At 30.9% G+C, this 19,953-nt stretch overlaps 2 protein-coding genes across 4 annotated transcripts; one reads left to right on the forward strand and one right to left on the reverse strand.

Moving 5' to 3' along the window:
- Positions 1–3,574: 3,574 nt before the first annotated feature.
- LOC145571411 (UPF0481 protein At3g47200-like) lies at positions 3,575–5,101 on the reverse strand. Its single transcript, XM_081630446.1, has one exon. It carries the CDS (start codon positions 5,099–5,101, stop codon positions 3,575–3,577), a length of 1,527 nt encoding a protein of 508 aa, XP_081486572.1.
- A 7,668-nt stretch (positions 5,102–12,769) lies between these two features.
- On the forward strand, positions 12,770–19,392 carry LOC145572679 (mitochondrial import inner membrane translocase subunit TIM10-like). Of its 3 annotated transcripts, none has more exons than XM_081631644.1 (9): positions 12,770–12,903; positions 14,049–14,096; positions 14,167–14,224; positions 14,316–14,363; positions 14,450–14,491; positions 15,134–15,186; positions 15,499–15,537; positions 15,653–15,722; positions 18,995–19,392. In XM_081631644.1, exons 2-9 carry the CDS (start codon positions 14,068–14,070, stop codon positions 19,043–19,045), a joined length of 390 nt encoding a protein of 129 aa, XP_081487770.1. In that variant the 5' UTR covers positions 12,770–12,903; positions 14,049–14,067; the 3' UTR covers positions 19,046–19,392. The 3 variants fall into 3 exon arrangements, with proteins under 3 accessions (XP_081487770.1, XP_081487771.1, XP_081487772.1); XM_081631645.1 differs by having other exon boundaries at positions 14,183–14,224; XM_081631646.1 differs by lacking the exon at positions 18,995–19,392 and adding an exon at positions 17,884–17,978.
- The last annotated feature ends 561 nt before the right edge of the window (positions 19,393–19,953 follow it).

Here is a 19,953-nt window from a genome sequence, read left to right on the forward strand (position 1 = left end):
TTATTATTATTATTATTATTATTATTACTACTACTACTACTATTATTATTATTATTACTATTATTACTATTATTACTATTATTATTATTATCAATACTATTATTAATGTTATTATTATTAATGTTGTTATTATTATTATTATTACTATTATTATTAATACTATTATTATTATTATTATCTCAAAAACAAAAGTCATACAATCTACAATAAATTAGTGGAAAGCCGAGATACAATCTGGGCCCCCACTCCTCTATCTACAATAAAGTCATACTATTATTAATGTTATTATTATTAATGTTGTTGTTATTACTATTGCTATTATTATTACTATTACTATTACTAAGTGCATATACCATTGATTTAGGTGAGTGAAAACATAAATATATGTATATCATATTTAACATATGTTAATAGTAGAAAGATAAAAGACAACTGTTTTCTTATATTTATTTCACAAAAATTTTAAAATAAAATAATTTAATGAGTAATAATGATTTTACTTATAAATTTGTCTTAATCATATATTTTATACCCTAGATATAATAATGATATACAAAGTACTACTTGAAAACAACCTCTTTTTTTTAATTCTTAAATTGTATGAAAAGATTTGAAAAATAATTTAACTTAATGAACTAACAATCAATACCCACATACATATAATGTTTCTACACATTGTGATTCTAATATCAAATGTTTATAAAAGAAATTGTTATTAATTGTTATTATTATTATTTATTTTTTTGAAAGAATTGTTATAATTATTAGAAATTATTAATTAATAATATTATTAAATATTAATTCTTAATAGTTTAAATTATTAAATATTAATAATGATAACTATTATTATTAATTATTATTATGATTAATAAATATTAATTATCATTAATATTAATAATTAATAAAATTATTTTATTAATAATTATTATAATTATTCAAAATAATAAATTATTATAATCAATACAATATTAATTATTATTATTATTATTATTGAATATTAATTATCATTATTGTTATTATTAATTATTATTTGAAAATAGAGTAGAGCAGAGCAGAGCAGATTTCTTTTGAGCAGGGCAGATTTGATTTAAGCAGAGCAGAGCAGGTCTAAAGAACGGGGCCTTACTCTAGTATGGTAGCTAGGGTTAATATCCAATAATTGTTCATTAGAGGAGTAGACTAGAGAATTGCATGTATAGTATATACTCCATAGTTTTAATTTTCTATATTTCTTCAATTTAAAATAATTAGTCTCAATTCACAGACATACTTAGGGCCTGTTTACATTTACTGAACTGAGCTGAATGAACTAAACTGAACTGATTGGAGTTGAACTGAACTGAAAATAGCTGAAATGGATATTTTATTAGAGAAGGAAATTAAGAGCTGAACTGAACTATAGTTAAGCGGAAGTGAACAGGCCCATAATTTTCTAATTTTAACAATTTTTCTTTTAACTTGCCTTTTTTTACTCGACGGGTAATTGGTTGCTCAGATCGTGCATTGGCTGGTTTGATTACCCGCTCAATTATTTGCTTTGATTAACTATAAGTATTAAGTGTTTGTACAAAATTGTGTGGTGAAATTAGCTTATATCTTGTAGTTGTTTTGTTACTTGAATGCATGAAATGACATATAAGTACTCCATATTAGAATAAAGTATCGTGGAGGGGCACTAAATAAAAAATAAAAATAAAATGCTTGTATAAAAACTTGAACCCAAGACTTTTAACTCAAATTCAATGCACTACCACTATGGCAAAGCTAATTTGATGTTATTTTTTATATTAAAATTGTATTTAACCTATAAATTTACATCTTTTACATAATAAAATTTTAAAAAATAAAATAATGGCGGGGCCGGTGCCACCCAGGCCCCTTCATAGCTCTGCCACTGTTAGTAGGGAGATAAAAGTTTTGTTGTTTTGTTAACTTTTGGATTAAAGTTGCCAGTTGTCATTATTTGGCTAAAATTTCACAATAAATACTAACACAGGAGTAGGGAATATGTACAGGCTAAAAGTCTAGTAGCTAGGGTTATGCATCACATATCCAATTGGTCATCGGAGGAGTAGACTACAGAATTATATATTATACTTCTTTCGTCCTTTTATTAGAGTCTCATTTCTCTTTATTATGTGAGTAATAAATGTGAGAAATGAGACTTTAATAAAAGGACAAAGGGAGTATTTTATATAGATATTCTAATCTAATAAGACAATTAGTTTCAATTCACGTGACATAATTATTTTCCTAACAATTCCTCTTTCAATTTTATTACTCCTTTATTTCATAATAAGTAGTACACCTCTCAAAAATAATAAATTCTTTAGACTACTTCCATGTTCGTTTGGAGTAGGGGATCGGGGTTTCAGCGAAGCTTCTATTTGGAGACTGACCTAGTTAAAATTGACTGATTAAACTTCAAATTATTTCATTTTTAATCCTAATTTCTTAATACAAGTAATAATTAAGCATGAAGCATGCAACTAACGGAGTTGTTCTGCCGACTGTGCTGTGTTATTTAGAGCTTTACTAATATATTTCCTCCATTTTTTTTTGAATGTATCACTTTGATTTTTGCACTATTCACATACCATGGTTAACTTGATTTTTTCACTTCTATAAAATAAATAAATGTTACTCGTATTATATAATATATCATTAGATTTGTCATAATGTCTATTTTCATAATATAATTTTGTTATAATTTTTACAAATTAACAATTAAAGATATTACTGGTCAAAATTATGTCTCGACGTATCTACCGGTCAAACTGATGCAAATAAAAGAAAACAGAGGGAGTACCTAACATGTATTTTGAGTAAATCGAGTTGTAGAGTTGGCACTAAAATCTATTCCCCAAAAAAAAAAAAAACAAATAATATTGTACTTTTTTTTTAAAAAATTATCTTTGTACCCGTATTTTAAGGTTCGATTCAACTCCTAATACATGTTAATTAAACAATACTCCGTATTGTATATTATTGTCTAGTTGCAAACTTAAATAGGTTGAGCACGCAGTTTGAACCTATCAAAATATGATTATAATACTTTCCATAAATATACAACTCAATCCTCAATAACGACATTTCAATTACAATATAAAGATTCCATTATGAACATACATTAGTGTCTAGTTGCGAATTATAATAGGTTGAACCTATCAAGATACAAGTATGTGGGTGTGTTATACTTTTCAATTCTATAAAAATATTACTCAATGCAATATACATTAATTAGAGGGTTTAATTGTATTTATTAAGTTAAATCTATCTCTATTATATAAGCCAAGAAGAAATGAAGACATAAACTTTTAAACTATCTATAATAGGGTCCACAACTTGTAACTACAAACTTTTCATTAACAGGATCAAAGAGAGTACAAAGTAATCAAGATTTTTACGAACATTAACTCGTACATTATCCATGGGATACAGATTCTTAGCTCAAACCTCAGACGATACAAGATACACAAATTAAATGGTAGCAAATCAAATTCTTTCACAAGTACTCGTATGTATATTAAAATTCTATGGTAGTCATCCGTACTAATTAAGTATATGGCCTGGTTTACGAAGGATGACGTTTAGAGTCCTGGACACTAGTAACAGCCTCGATAATGGAGGAGGTTGTTTGAATGATAACTCCAGTGATGAAGTAAACAACAGCCCATGGTTGATTGAAATAGTCCTGTTTAAGGACTGCTTTCAATTGACGTATGTTAAACTTGTTACGAAACTCATTCATCTGTTTACATGTATCAGAATAGGATGAATAGTCTGCCAATATGTGTTTCGTAATTGAGTTAAACAAGTCTGTTACAACTTCATCCGATTCCAACCAGTTCTGAATGATCCCACTCTTCACCAGTACAGTGACATCTTCTTTAGAGTTGATCAAGTCATCCATGAAGCACATATAATCACTAACGGATACATTTTTGCTATAATTCGCGGTATGATTGTAGAGCTCGTATGCCATAATATTCCTAAAGAATGTTTCGGTGTGATGCCACAGTATCAGAACAGGTAATTTTAACACACCATTTTTGGGATCGAAGTCCATGTGCAACATCGGAGTTTCACCATCCATTTTCGCAAACACGACCCCTGATTTAGCTAGTACACTTGCACTAGGAACACGAATTTCGTGTGTTTTCATGTTACAAAGACAAGGGAATTCTATCTTCTTATTTTCATCATGTACATTATCCATACTTATCCTTTGATCATCAACCATATTGTTCGCGTGTGCTGTGAAATAATCCCCTGCCTCAGCCTCAGCCTCAGCCTCGTCGTTTCCTACTGCAGGACCGCAACAACTCTTTAAGAAACTAACAAAATGCGCGGTAGTCTCAGGCTCTAGTTCAATTCTTTGAGCAATATCCTCTTCATTTAGGATGTGTGAAATGTTAGGAATCGAGGTTCTAAATGCACAATACACAATCGCCTTGAAGTTTGGCCTATTTGGTTTACTTGAAAATGTGAAATCGAACAATTTCTCTAGGACAAAGTAAGGAAGTTGATTCTCCAACAAAGTAAGATCACGTCTAACCTCAAAAGCTGTTCTTGTACTTTTTAGTATGAAATCATTCTTCAAGTTCACTTCATTGTAGGTCATGTTGATAAATTTATACATTTGATCATAGTTTTTCATGGCTTCATCCTCAAACTTGGCCAATTTTTTTATTTTTCTACAGAGGAATTCGACTAGGAAGCACCCATCAATAAGCAACATTTTAACAAATTCTTCCTTGCTAAACTCAATCTTTTCAGCATAATTTAACCGCGATTTTGTTTCAAGTCTTTCGACTACCTTAACATATTCATCAATCTCCTCTTTCTTTACTTCAGCATTGTTGTTAGCAGCCCTACGACGACAAATCAAAGCCTTGGTATAAACCATCTTGTGTTCCTCCATAATTGTATACTTGTGACTTCTATGGTGATATGGGCCGATTGCGACGTGCCAAGGTGTGTATGCATTTTCATTGAGCTTTCGAAGATGTTCGGGAACTCTATAGATGGATGGCCGTTTTTGACAAACATTGATACACATGCTATGGATGTCATCTACTAGTCCCACCACACTTGACATTTCTCCACCTTAAATTAAAAATACGAGTATTGAGTTATGTTAATTAGTCCGTTCAATCGATATTAACAGCTACATAAATTTTTTTAGATGTTTGGAAATTTTCATGTATTTAAAAAATAAAATGCATGCATCAATTCTATAGATTTTTGAACATGCTATGATCACTTTAATGAACATATAGGTAAGACGTCTAACATAAGCATGCATTTGTGTACTTAGCAGGTAGACTCATGATGACTTTGAGATCCCAAGGTCTATAATTTGACGTATAGTTTGAATTGTATCATATGACCCAAGGTCGAAGGAAGTATACATATTATTTCATTCGAAAATTCTACTATGGTTCCCTTTATTTGGACCATCACTATACTGAAATATCATTGGCCGATTTTTTTTTTTTTTTTTACCTTGGCCAAACCTTAATTTTAGTATTTCCCTTTTTTAATCCTTTTTTTTATTTTCCAAAATTTAATTACTAATTTTCCAAAAATCATTTATTAAAATTAGTATTTACTTAAATAAAAAAAAATTAAATTAAAAAAATCAAAATCAAAAAATCGTTCATCAATGTTCTTCATGTTCATCATTGTTCTTCAAGTTTGTTAATCCATGGATGAGATTCACCACCATTATGGTAATCTTTGTCCCGTATTTACACTCGCACATTAATGAAAATTGAAAATATGCATCGATTTACATATTATATGTGAAGAGTTCATTTGAAATTTGGATTCATATTTGTATGAATCTAGGATTGTTTTTAATCTTAAAACAATATATGTTAATTGGATAATCGCAAACAAGGGATGCAAAATCGGTCATTATACGTATGCGAAAATAAAAAAAATTAACAATTTTTTGAAATCTGGGTTTGTGAGGCAAATTGGAGAAGACAACGATTTTGGACTTGGAATAATTGTTTAATCCGAAAAAAAAAGAATATAGTTTTCAATTCTGTTTGCATATAAGGCATTAACCCATATGATAATAGGTCATTACCTATTAAATTCACTCGTTGATTAAAAACATATAATCGTACGTTCTTTTGGACATTACAATTACTGATGTATAATTCATTAATATATTGTTATCTGCTTAATTGGTAGTAAATATGATTTTGGTCTTCACTGGACAACCACAGTTCATGTTAACCAGATTTGGTATAAATGGTAACTAATATATATTTACTATTGTGGTTTGCTTTATGTATGCATATACTTTAATATTAGATTAAATACTTTTAGAGAAACTAACAATTTTTTTTTTTTGTATTGTTTGATCCCAAAAAACTTAGATTGAAATTTAAACCTTATTTATGAACAAGGAATTTACCAAACATCCAAAAGGGATTTACCTGTGTAAACAAATTAATTAATTATTGGATATGGTCATAAAATGTTGTGGACATTACCAATTTTTAGATTATAATTTGTTAATATCTTGTTATCTTTGTTGTCAAAATAGTTTGTATCTATCTTGTTACCCAATAGTTGTATAGTAGTTTATATAGTCTCAAAACTGTTATTATTCACACTTTTAAAATCTGTAAATTTGTAAAAAATATTTTAAGTGGAATAATGGTCTTAACAATATTCATAAAAGGGAAGTCTTATTTTTAATGAAAAGGGCTAAACATGTACATATAATTTGTTTGTCACACATGATTTTTACATAATGATAACCACTTGATTTTGTCGACATATCCTATGATTTTGTAAAATTATTGATTTTTAACACGCCTAGAATTATGGTAATACATATCTTTAATAATGCAATAAACATGGAATGTTTGATAAACAATCGGGTAAAATGAATTTAAAAAGAGGATAAATTTTGGTAAATAGAATATTAATAAATCTTAGGATAATAGCTGATTTACTTTCCCTCAAATTTTAGATTTTTCTGAGATTTTGTTATTTCTTCATGCAATTTGATTAATAGAATATTAACAAATCTTAGAATAATAACTTACATATTTTCCCTCAAAAAAAGATAAAATTAGGAAAATACCATAATTTAATTAAGGTTTATGATTTTAAATATATCTTTTTTTTTTAAAGAAATACTTTAAGTCTTTCTTTTCTAAAATAAGATCAGATTCGTTCAAATTTTTTTTTGACATGCTTACTGTAAAATAAAATCAAAATGTTGGCTTCCCTCAGCTCCACGTCGAAAAAATCATAAAGTTGGAATTTTTACAATATCCAAAATACATATGGTCATTCGTCAAACTCAATAAACTTTCTTTTTTAGGTAATAACCAAAGTACACATAAGTTAATTCCTGAGCTATAAACAGATCACCAAATTCACACTTGTGTTCTACGTATCAAACAAGGATTATGAGAAGAAAATTAAAAAAAAATTACGTCTATTTCCTCTAATCGATTTGCTCATTATATATCTTTGTACCCTGAAATTGTGTCTTCTTCCTTTGATCGATTTGCTCATTATATAGGTTTGGACATTAATTTTTGTTTTTTGGTTTGCGGTAATTTGAAATTCAAACCATCTTTCTATATAGTAAAAAAAATCATGTATTTAAAGCAACCAATCAAAATGGAAATTTAGATTAACAATGGAATGTGTTAGATTTAAGATCTATTTGAAAAATATTGCCTATATGATGGTTGTTGATTGCTTATTTTTAGGAAATATTGTTACTAAATGATACATAAGTTATCCCATATAAATTGTCGTCCAAATCTTTTACAAATGTTCTATTATAATATCTAACGTACTATTTAGGAAATAAATCAATGATGTACAATAGTGTTCTAATCAGTTATTTTTTATGACACATAAAATATAGACTATAAATTAAAAATGAAACTAAACTAATCAAAAAAAGATACTCGTAGAGTCGTAGTACTAACCATTGGGTAAAAAACTAGATACAAAAAATCACATTTAACATGTAACGCTATTTTGACAAATAGGAAAACGAATATTTTCGATTCTCATTAGTATAATTAGAATACATGTATATACAAAACAAAAGCATGATATGTCGTAATTATAAGGAATACAACTAGCAATAGTAGCATGCATTTAGCCTAAATATAAGGGGTTGAATATTGGCCTTCCTAATTTATAAATACAAAAATATATTTACTATATTTAACAATTTGTCATTGTATTCTTTCAAAAAAAAAAGTTTGCCATGTAATTGCTCAGCTTCACGTTTTTTTTTTTCATTTGGTTATTATATGGGATTCGTCCAATATTAGAATATGACATTACTCATATATTTAGAATTGGTCTCAATCTCCTTAATTATTGTAAGATTATAATATTAACCAAAGACGGTTCATTATTTTAATTAATAACAAACTAATATCCAAGTAATCCAACCATTGGGTCACACGATAGAGAAGAAGATGATCATTTAATTTGACAATTAGGTTGCCATTAGAATAGCTCTAAAGGTGGTTTGATTGAGAGTTAATTTAATTTTGAGAAATATGCATACAGAAATCAAACCACAATAGCTGATATATAAGTGATCATTGATATCAAACTTGGTATATGTACATCGTGACTTGGCTAGTGAATGAGGATTGAAGACCACGATCCTATTTGCTATCAATAAAGAAAAATATTAGGATATTAATGCATGCACAGTATGAATTAATAATTACCAATGTCCAAAATAAAGTATGGTCGTAGACCAAATAAACAATAATATTGCATTTTATAGGTAATGTCCTATTAGCATTTGGGTTAATGCCTTATATGCAAACAGAATTGAAAACTATATCTTTTTTTTTTTTGGATCAAACAAGTATTCCAAAACAAAAATCGTTGTCTTCTCCAATTTGCTCACAAACCCAGATTTCGGAAAATTGTTAATTTTTTTTTTTTTCGCATACATATAATGACCGATTTTGCATCCCTTATTTGCGATTATCCAATTAACATATATTGTTTTAGGATTAAAAACAATCCCAGATTCATACATGAATCCAAATTTCGAATGAACTCTTCACATATAATATGTAAATCGATGCATATTTTCAATTTTCATTGATGTGCGAGTGTATTTACGGACAAAGATTACCATAATGGTGGTTAATCTCATCCATGGATGAACAAATTTGAAGAACATTGATGAACAATTTTTTGATTTTGATTTTTTTAATTTAATGTTATTTTTTGATTTAATTAAAAACTGATTTTAATAAATAAATTTCGAAAATTATAAAATAATTTTCGGAAATTCAGTAATTATATTTTGGAAATTAAAAATTGAATTAAAAAAGGAAAATACTAAAAATAGTGTTTGACCAAGGTAAAAAAAAAAAATTAAAAATTCGGCCAATGATAATTCAGTATAGTGATGGTACAAATAAAGTGGAGCATAGTAGAAACATCCTATTTCATTTCATTTTGCTTTATTACTCAAACTAGATGTATAGCAGTAGCGATTATCTAGGAACCCGAGAAACAATCATACAATAAGATTTTAAAAGAAAACTAACCTGAAGAAATTTGTGAACCACTAGTTTGATGTACTCTATCCATCTAAAATCATCCACTTCAAGCCACTGCAGTTTCCTAAATTAATATAACACCATCGGTAAATAATTACATAAAGGACCAAGAATCTTGATATATAATACAAGTATATATACATAGCTAGTTTCATGAATGTGAACATCAAATTTGCATGGATAAAGCACAAAAATAGTGATTTACTCCCTAATAAGGAAAAAAAAGAAAAAAAAAAAAATTTACAAAGTGACCTTTTCAATTAAAAATAATTTATGTAGTTATGTGTTATATTGTTGATTTATTTTTGTTGTGTGTATATCTAGTTATCTATATACAGAGTTATACACACGCGTCCAACACAAAACCAACAATATATAAATTATGAGTAGTATTATTTGTTCATTTATGCATCAATGCAATTAATTGATAAAATCTTTGAAGGTAGGGTATAAAATACCAGGATTGAATCTCGATTAATACATGAGTGTTGCCCATTCACCTGTGTACTGTGGCCTTGGCTCCTATATAAACCAAAACCAAAAATATACTCTGTATATAGATTATGGGCCTTTGGTACAAGTAATAAAATTATTGTTTTTGTGAATTTAGCATGGTAAACCTTAATATATTTGTACTTGAGTAGGTCCTTAAGCCATGTTATCTTTTCTTATTTGAACATATACAACATTTTAATTAAGGCCAATGAAATAAATATATAAGCATACAAAATTACGTATACTTTGTAGCATGCACTGTGGTATGTAGCAACAAAACTTTTTATTTAAAATGTACGTACGATTTTTCTCAAATTATTCTCATATTATCTTTTCGATGATCAAAATTCATAAACTTTAACCATATATATATATATATATATATATATATATATATATATATATATATATATATATATATATATATATATATATATATATATATATATATATAAATGCATTATTATACTTTGGCAAATTTAATTTAATGTGTATCTTATATATTCAATAGTTTTATGTCAACTAATAAACAAGTACTTATGATTTTGACACACATGCAAGAGATCCATCAACTACTTGATTCAGTATACTAATAACCTCTAGCTAGGAAAAAAAATATAATACCTGTTAGAACGAAGAGTCTTACTGAATATTCAGCAATAAAGTTTTGAGTTTTTAGTTGTATAAGGAGTATTGGTTTACTGTCATTAAAAAAATTAAAAGAAAAAAAATGGGACAATTGGATTATGATTTATGAAGCCATATATTACTTATTATTATTATTATTATTATTATTATTATTATTATTTTTTTTTTTTTTTTTAAATTTCAATTTCAGTAATACATCATATAAATAAATACTCCGTTGATAAATTAATACTAATTCTTACGATGTGTTTTATGACTTTTCTAACACGTAAATTCTGAAAATAACTTTAAGTATAAAAATCTTCCCAATTTTTGTTTTCAGATGTTATTTAGACTTTATATCTCTCATCATAAAATACTCACATTGTCCGAAAGCAATAGTCTTCCAACCAATGGGGTCACCTCACACTACATCTAAATTCATTTTCTTAATAAATTGTTCTTCTTGATAAAATAATTATCGCTATTATTATTTTAGGAGGTTAATTTAAATCACTGAATAATTTTATTTTTTTTTTTTTTTTTTGAATTGCACTAAAAAACTTCTTTACCTCCCAATATTTTTACATATTACAAAATTATGATCATATATGATACAATAATAACGAACTATGTAGTTTACCCAACCTTTCAACAACATATTTACATGTTAATTACTCCATAATATTCGGCCTACAAGTTGTAGCTAGTAATTATAATCATTAAATTGGTATACAATACATCTATTTATTCAAAAGAATACATTATATTCGTATGCATACGAAATTTCTATTCCTTCGACATTTTAGTACGTGAATTATTGTTTATCAATTTTTTTAATGGGAGAAAATGCAAGCTTTAAAAAGTAATTACATAAACAAAAATATGATTAAAACAAAAGTAATTAAAGGTAAAAATTTTTAATTTCGTACCTGATCGATGTGAATAATCCCAGAGGTATAAGCTAAAGTGTGATTTGTGTATAATTATTGGTGTGTTGTGCTGTGAACTTAGAACTGTTAGTTAGAAGTGTTTGATTTTAGAACTGTTAGTTACAACTATATATGCATGTTGGAGGTTGATCTTACATTATGTGACAGGTTGACATCTTGATTAAAATACCATCGACTTGCATATTATTCAAAGCTCACCACCGGTTTTGGTGGTTGACTTGTTATCTCATGAACTACACTAGAAGTTTCCGCGTAAAAACTTACTTGCTTGTTAAGTTAGTTGATGACAAACATGTCAAATTTTATTGGTCTGATCTGGTGAGAAGGATTGCACCTTTCAACCATTAAGGGATCGGATCAATTTTACAATTGGGTTACTTTGAGGAGTGAGTTCTCTTGTTAGTCTTTATATTATCTTATTTGAATTTATCTTGCAATATCTTTATTTTATTAGACGACATTATATAAGGTGCAGTGTTTTTACTAGATCTTATTGACAATAGAGCTTTACTTATATAGTCTCTATGCCCCCAGTTGTAGATGAAGAGAACTAATCCACAAGGAAATACTAGCTAGTTACTATATATACCCTACAAGGGTGGTGTATTGCTATACATAACCAAGAGACTTAAAGTCGTAATTGCAGCCTAAACACGGCCTATTTATCATTTGAAAAACATACTCCATAGTTTGTTACTCACGTTGAGAAACTTGAAATTTCTCCTTAAACATCTTTGTCAAAAAGTTATGTTTAGTAACTACTCCATATAAAGTACTTTTGTGGCATTCATTTAGTAGCTTGAATTTATTAAGTTTGGGAATAATGATGTGACAAATTAAACTTACGAATATAACTATTTATTTTGGACCCGACCCAATAATCCTACCCGATCAGAACCCAAATTCAAGTCTTTGAGAGAAAATCCAAGCCTGACCCAAACGATTCAAAATTGACCCAAACGATCTAAAATCTAAACATAACTCGACCAGGGAACCTGAATTAACAAGTCTAATTGTGATTTGTGAATGCGGAGATGCCGAACACTAGTCAAATTGGGCTACCGAGTGGAAACCCGGCCATTTTAAAAAGATTGTCTTGTTTGAACACTACGTATGTGTATACTTCATTGAGCAGCCGCTAGACAATACTCACTGAAAATACAGAAGAAGGAACATTATTTCTCCATTGAAGCAGTTTCTGAGCTTTCTCCCCTCCATTAAACCAGCTTTTTCAGGTAAGATTTTTCTTCCTTCTTCTTTTAATCGTCGATTATCGATTTCACAATGTAGTGTTAATTTGATTCAATTTAGGTTGGATTGATTACTTTACTATTTGTTATAATTCAATTTTTCTTAGGTTAGAATTTTGCTATTCATATTCTATGCTAGAATACTTTGAGTTAAATTTGGTTGCTAATATATTGAAGAAACTTTCAATTAAAAGCAGGAAGTAATTATGCAAATGAAGCTTTTCTCCTTTCTGGGATTCTTGAATTATGTGTTTTTTTTTATGAGACCTATATATGAACATTGAACATTCTTTGTTGTGACTTAGTTATAATTGTGTATTCATGTTTTTATGATGAAATTTCTGTTAAGTGATCTTGAACTTGGGATTGTTTTGTTATTTTGATTGGAGTCTGGAGAGAATGATGTATTTAGGGGTATTTGCACTTGTTTTGTTATTTCTAGAATTCTCGATTCCTCCATCATATATAACTTTCGTCGTATTTGTATTTAAAAGTTAATTTTTACAGTAAACATTAGTGGTACTTGTTGGACATGAAACTGAAGATTGGTCGTTTTTGAAACCTAAATGTTCTTTGGTAGGCAGTATGATCGAAAAGCTCGGAAAAATATACTAGTTAACTTGGTTTTATTGACATTGTTTGGTAAACTAGTTGTTCAAACAGTTGAAATTTGTGAAATTATAGTAAGGGACTTGTTTATTTTGAGCCACACAAAGTAGCTGGTAATGTATCATGAAAAAATCAGGATAAAAACTTTTTTGCTGGTAGAAACTTTGTATAAATTTGCAAGAATACCTTATCATTCTTCCATGTTATTTCAGCACCTTATAAAACTCCGTTGTAGTAATAAGCAGTTGCTAATATTTCTGGATGAATGAATGGTGGTCTTCTTATGCTGGAAGGAGTGGGAAGAAGGGAGAGGAAATGTCATTAGTCATTTCAAGCAACTAGTATATATACAGAGCTATGAAATCAGGAAGTGTTTGGTTGCGTATTTTTTGGGTGACATTAGTCAATTCCTTTTGTCTCTAAGACAATGAGTGCTTGCTTTTGTTAGTCACCCTTATTCGATGAATTGGTGAAAAATAATAGGAATCAATTTCACTGATCGATTTGTTCTGGCTTTACAGGTCATAATGGGCAGCAACAATGCCCCTCCTACTGTTGAGAAGCAAGAGGTACATTGGTTTTTAGCATTTTTCCCTTACTCTTATTAACACATTTTGTAGCAAGCTAACCTTTATGAAGATTATCTGAATTTCAGATTTTAACGGACGACCATAAACTTGCTTTGGATAAGGAAAAGGTTTGCTACTTTTTTTCGTAACTACCTTCTGTTTTGGTCAGTATTAATTAGATTTTGGTTTCTCTCTGATGGATTTGTTATGGCTTTACAGGCTGCATTGGCCAACAGCAATGTCCCTTCTACTGTTGAGGAGCAAGAGGTTCTTTGTTTATGCCCATAGCTTTTATTTACATATTTTGTAACAAGCTAACCTTGGTGAAAACTATCTGGATTATGGAATTCTAGGTCAAGATGGACGACCTTAAACTTGCCTTGCATAAGCAAAAGGTGCGCTACTTTTCTAGCTATTGTTTGTTTTGATATCGAATATACCAATCATAGGAGAACATAGTAGATAATTTACTCCCTCCATCCCTTTTGTTTGCCCCCCTTGGGGTTAAGTCACTTTTTTAATTTTTGGTGGGGAAAATTTGATGAGAGAGAAAAGTGGTGGGACCAATGTAGTTGGTGTGAGGGTAAAGTATGAAGCAAACTTAAAGGGACGGACTATAAAAGAAATTGGGGCAAACATTAAGGGACAGTGAGTATTTGATTTGGGGATGGGGATTAGTTTTTTTCCTCCAGGCTCGATGTTGACTGTATGTGTTATTAATGCTGTAGTTGTTATCTTTTGACTTTAGTTACTGTCACACTAATATGACATTATACGGGAGATACTTTCTTTGTAAGTTATTTAGTCAAGGCAAATAAACTGTTTGGGTTTGGCACTGACCCAATTGCCTGCCTGAATGGGTAAAAAAGAAAGGAAGGCGTTTCCTGTTTACAATAATGATAAGCAAGGGATGTCATTTCAAGCATGTGTAATTGTTACGAGGAATTGTCAATTTTATTATTGGTTTTTTTTTTTTTTAGTTAATATTTTGCTAATTGCTTATACATAATATTTACTCACTCTCTACACTTGTGTAGATCATTGGCACAGCAATAGGTGAGATGGAACATCGAGTAGAGCTGTTCAGCAAGTATGTCACACTTGATTTTATATACTTGGAAATCACTTTACTCTTCTTTACCTCACCTTTACTAAAAATCAAAGTCATTAGTTATAGTGTGACCTATTATATTCTCGATATTTACAAATGATTACCTGGCTCAATTATATAGAGGCGGCCTTGTCAACGAACAATATGGCTTTTCTTATTATGTAGGCATGTAGCCATCAATGGTTCTTATTGCCTTAGTCGGTCATGCACTCCAGCGTAAATTTTTGTTACTTTAGCTTATAATTGTTATTTCTATGCTTCTTGTTTGACATATTCTTGTTTCTGATCCAGGCTTACCCATAATTGCTTCAATAAATGTGTTGAGAAAAGGTATATGTACAAAAAAAAAAAATTCTAGACATTTTTTCTGTTATGGAGTTCTTAAGTTTCCCAATTGGAGTTGCCTAAATCTATGACAAATTAAACTTTTCAATATTTTGTTCAGGTACAAGGAAGGCGATCTCAATCTTGGTGAAAATAGTTGCATTGATCGTTGTGTTTCCAAGTATTGCCAGGTAAATCAGCTGCGACATGTTGATATAATTTTTTTTTTCAATGTGGTTTAAACTGCTTTACATCCCAATAAACATCTACAGCTTCAACCCTTTTCTAATCTTTAGTCAACTGCTCTCTTAAACGATTAAGCTCTATCTTACATGAAAGCACATTCATTTGTTGCCATTCATCATCAATAAAAGCTTATGCATACATGTAGTGGGCTAATAGAGTGTAGGTTTTATCTTTTATGCATGGGGGAGGTTGAAATGTAAATTGCCTCTCTAATGCAATCTTGCTCAAATCTCTCATTCTCTCTACAAAGATACCCCGATTAGCCCCCTCCCCCCCACCCCCCCCCCCCACCCCCCCCACCCCCCCCCCCCCCCCCCCAAAAAAAAAAAAAAAAAAAAAAGAAAAAGAAAGAAAGATTCCTGCCCTTCATTCATTTCTCTTGCTAATCCTGAATGAATGAGGTGGAATGGGCGTATAAGGAGAGGTATTATGGTTGAAGACATTGCCTCTTCACTTTCTTTTCTTGGCACTAATCAGTATTCATATTCATTACAGTTTTAAGTTTACTTTGTTTCTGAGTTTAGTCTAGGCTTCCTTCGAAAGGTTAGGGTGAGTACCTATTTATTTATTTGGACAAAGGTCCCAAAAGCATTCATAAATGTTGTAGGTTGGTTATTCTTTGTAGGGGAGTTAGCTCAAGAAGTTGCTCTGTTTTGTGATATGACTTCAAGCTAAAGTGCACTATAATTAAGGTGTAATTTTTGTTTTATTTTTCTACTCCACCTTTCCCTTAATTCGCTAATCCTCAAGCATCTCTCAGCTCTACATTCTCCACCACTACTCTACTCCCAATGGCCCGCCTATCCTTCCTTTTCACTAACATCCTACTGGCCATAGGCCACTCACTAAGGTTTTAAAGCATCAGGTCATGACTCATGGTTAAGTAATTTAACCATTTAAAGCCATGATTAATGATAAAAGGGATATTTCTCATCCTCTCTTATTTATTTATTAATTTATATATTTTATAATTTTTATTTATGGTGGTGGTTGAATTGGTGTTTGAGTGGGTTTCCCAAATGCATGGGGGTGTTTTCCATGGTGCATTAGATGGGTTCTTGATGGGTGGTGGGTTTTTAAGATGGATGCGGTGTTGGGTGTGCTCTTTTGTGGAATTGTGGTAGTTGGATGGATGGGTGGTGGTTTATTAAGGTGGCTGGCTAGGATTGGGGGAGTATATGCCTATATGGTTGTTGGGGGGGGGGGGGGGGGTGGGGGGGAGTTAGGTGGGTTCTTGTGTGAGTGGTGGTTATTAAGATGGATGTGGTGGCTTTTTTGGTGGTGGAATTTTTTTTTTTTGGTGGTGGTCGGGTGGGTAGTTGTGTGAATGGAGGCTTTTTAAGGTGGGTGGATGGGTTGTTTCATGGGAGTATAAGATTTGAGAGGGGGGTTTGGTGGATCATGAGTGGATTTTGTGGATTCATTTTTGCCGACCTCAAATCTTTTTGCGACTAAGGCTTTATTGTGACTATTAGTGATGAGTGGATTTTGTGGCAGTTTAGTTGGTTATGGGTGGTGGTTGTGTTGATTTTGTGGAGGATGGGTAGGTTTAGTGGTGGTTGGTAAGATAGAGAATCGGTGATGGAGGGGTTGGATAGAAGGCGTTTTTCGTGGTTGGTAAGGCGTTGCTGCTTGCTGGTGGAGGGATTGAATGGCGGGTGATTGAGTGCAATGGTGGTGTGGGTGCATGTGGTGGTCAGTGACAAAGTGAGTATGGTGGGTAGAGGAGAGAGAGAGTTAGTGAAAACCCAGGGGGGTGGGTGGGGTAGGGTTGGGGGGGAGGGGGGGTGAGGGATGGAGGAAGGAAAGGGAATGATGAACTGAACCTGACAAACACTGTGGGAATGAACTCTTTTGATTCACTTACCCTTCCCTAATTACCCAAAACAAATGCCCCTTTGTCGGGTCTACTCCACCTCTCTAAATTGGGTATTGTCTCCCTCTAAGGGTACTGTTTATTCCTGTTAATTCCAATCGAAGTTTATTTTATTTTAATTGTAATATGTTGATGACAACATAGTAGTGTAGTACTTTCTAGCAATCAATAGTATTATTGAACAAATTTGTCTGGCCTTTTCTAATGAATTACTCTTTCAACCATGTCAGTGTATCAAAGAAATTAGTTCTAACTTGGCGGGATGTTGAACCAGTGCATGAGAATAATTTCTTTGAAGAGCTACATAGGCAAACAGCTGCCACAGGGACTAAGTTATAATTGTATGTATGTTAGAGCCAACTTATTACTTTAATTGTGGGTTTTACTTTTGTTGTCATGAAGTTAGGGTCTATTGATTTTATGCCTGCCAAAGAGCTGACAAATCACCAAATCAGACATAGAAGCATAGGAAAACTGCCTCTTGATTTGTATGTTAAATGCTCCTTCCTCCATATCGCATTGACTTGCACTAGCTGTTCAGTAACCAGAAATTTATAACTAGAACAACTTGGAGGAAGACTCCGTTCCAGAATGATAAGCCATGTTTCTTTTGTAGTCCCTCTCAAACTCATTCGGCCACTCTAGTAGTTAGTGTTTTTAATTTGGAAAATTTTCAATAAATCCTTATCGATACTTGTAACCAAGAATGCCAAAGATTATTTGGTTTTTAAAGATTCAAAAATCCTAGCTACTAAACTATGTTTATGGGTTTTTTTTTAGCAAAATTCTTGTCAAATGACCTAACTTAAATAATGTATGTTGCTTTTCTATCATTTCTTTTTGGCTATTGTTTAGGGCTTCTATGGCTATATATAGGTGGCATACATGATTGTAGACGGCTAAGAAATTAGAAGGATGATGCCAAATTGACTGAGACAGACAAATTAATGACCTCTTGTTATCCAGAGGATGTTTGGTTGTTATGTGGTTTGGGTGGGTTACAACACAGCAAAGTTGGATAAGGTTTATGAAATGCATTTTCTCCCTTACTCAAGAATTGAAGTCAAAATTATGGTTGATGAGAATTAGTTGAAAGTCTTGAAACATTCTGCAGGTTAACTTCCATTATGGAGCAACCAGTTTCCTGACATTTTTAGGGTTGTCTCATATAAGTATAAATGACCTCTGAGTATCAATATAGGGACTTCTGACTGTTCTAAGCCTCCAGTAATGGACACTGTGAAGTTGAAGAATGCAACCCGCTTAGTTTATTTCTGAGCATAAACTGGCTATGGAAATTCATGTGACAAAAAGTTCTCATTTTGTTGTTTTTTTTTCCAGGTGAATAATATGATTGGTCAAATTCTTGCATATGGTCGGCGTGGCGTGTAAATTTTAGTTACTTGTTAGTTGCAGATGCTGTTCAATTTTGAAATTGCTTGGATACATCGCTGACCACCTGGGGGGGACAACGACTTGAAACTTCATATCTGTTCTTGTTTTCCCTTCTCCAGATTTTATTGCCACAAATGGAAAATAATAGTCGAGAACGATTTGGATCCAATTCCTCATCACTGTCACAGATTTTTGTAAAAGATAGTATACACCCTGATACATTCATTGTTGATTTCTTGCAGTTGCTATATTACAGGATATAGCGAGCTTTACTCAGACTAGCATGACTTGAAACCACAATTTGTATTCATCAAAAATTTTGATAATTACATTTTTCATTGAGAGATGATGCCAGAGTCAATACTGAAGCATGATAAGATATAACTCAAATGAATAGTTTGCTCTTTTTAACCCGCGTTTATCATTTTGTATTACTTTACTTTAGTTGATTCTCATTGATATTGATTTTAATCTGTTTTTGTATGTCATTGCTACTCTTGGTTGGATAAGGGTCATTAGTTGAAGCTGTGAAATTCAGGTGAGAAGAACGGGAGTTGGATCTCGGCTCAAAACTCCCAGTGCATGAATTTGCAACTAACCACAAAAGCTAATCTTCCTTATGATGCATTATTAATTTCTTGAACCTTAGTAGTTAGTAGAGTAGTAGTTCATTTGCTTAATTGTCTTTCGTTATCAAATATCCGACTGTGTTTTTTATGCCTCACCTCAACTGTACCAATGTATACAGTATAACTTTCAATTTCTTATGAGTTCTTGTTTTATAATCACTTGAAACTTTGAATCGAGACGTACTCTTTTACGTATCACCTATTCACCTCTATCCTTTAATGAGTAACAACTAACAAGTCATTTTTTAAACTTTGCATTATCACAAAATAAATTTT

The sequence above is a fragment of the Chenopodium album genome, chromosome 12, assembly GCF_948465745.1.
Source record: "Chenopodium album chromosome 12, dcCheAlbu1.1, whole genome shotgun sequence".
NCBI classification, from domain to species: domain Eukaryota; kingdom Viridiplantae; phylum Streptophyta; class Magnoliopsida; order Caryophyllales; family Amaranthaceae; genus Chenopodium; species Chenopodium album.

Excerpts from the sequence above, each read along its gene's own strand:
- LOC145571411 (XM_081630446.1), bottom strand. The coding sequence starts at position 5,101 with ATGTCAAGTGTGGTGGGACTAGTAGATGACATCCATAGCATGTGTATC.
- LOC145572679 (XM_081631644.1), top strand. The coding sequence starts at position 14,068 with ATGCCCCTCCTACTGTTGAGAAGCAAGAG. Across the intron at positions 14,492-15,133 it reads TTGCCTTGCATAAGCAAAAG|ATCATTGGCACAGCAATAGG; the intron begins GTGCGCTACTTT and ends ACACTTGTGTAG. Across the intron at positions 15,723-18,994 it reads GTGTTTCCAAGTATTGCCAG|GTGAATAATATGATTGGTCA; the intron begins GTAAATCAGCTG and ends TTTTTTTTCCAG.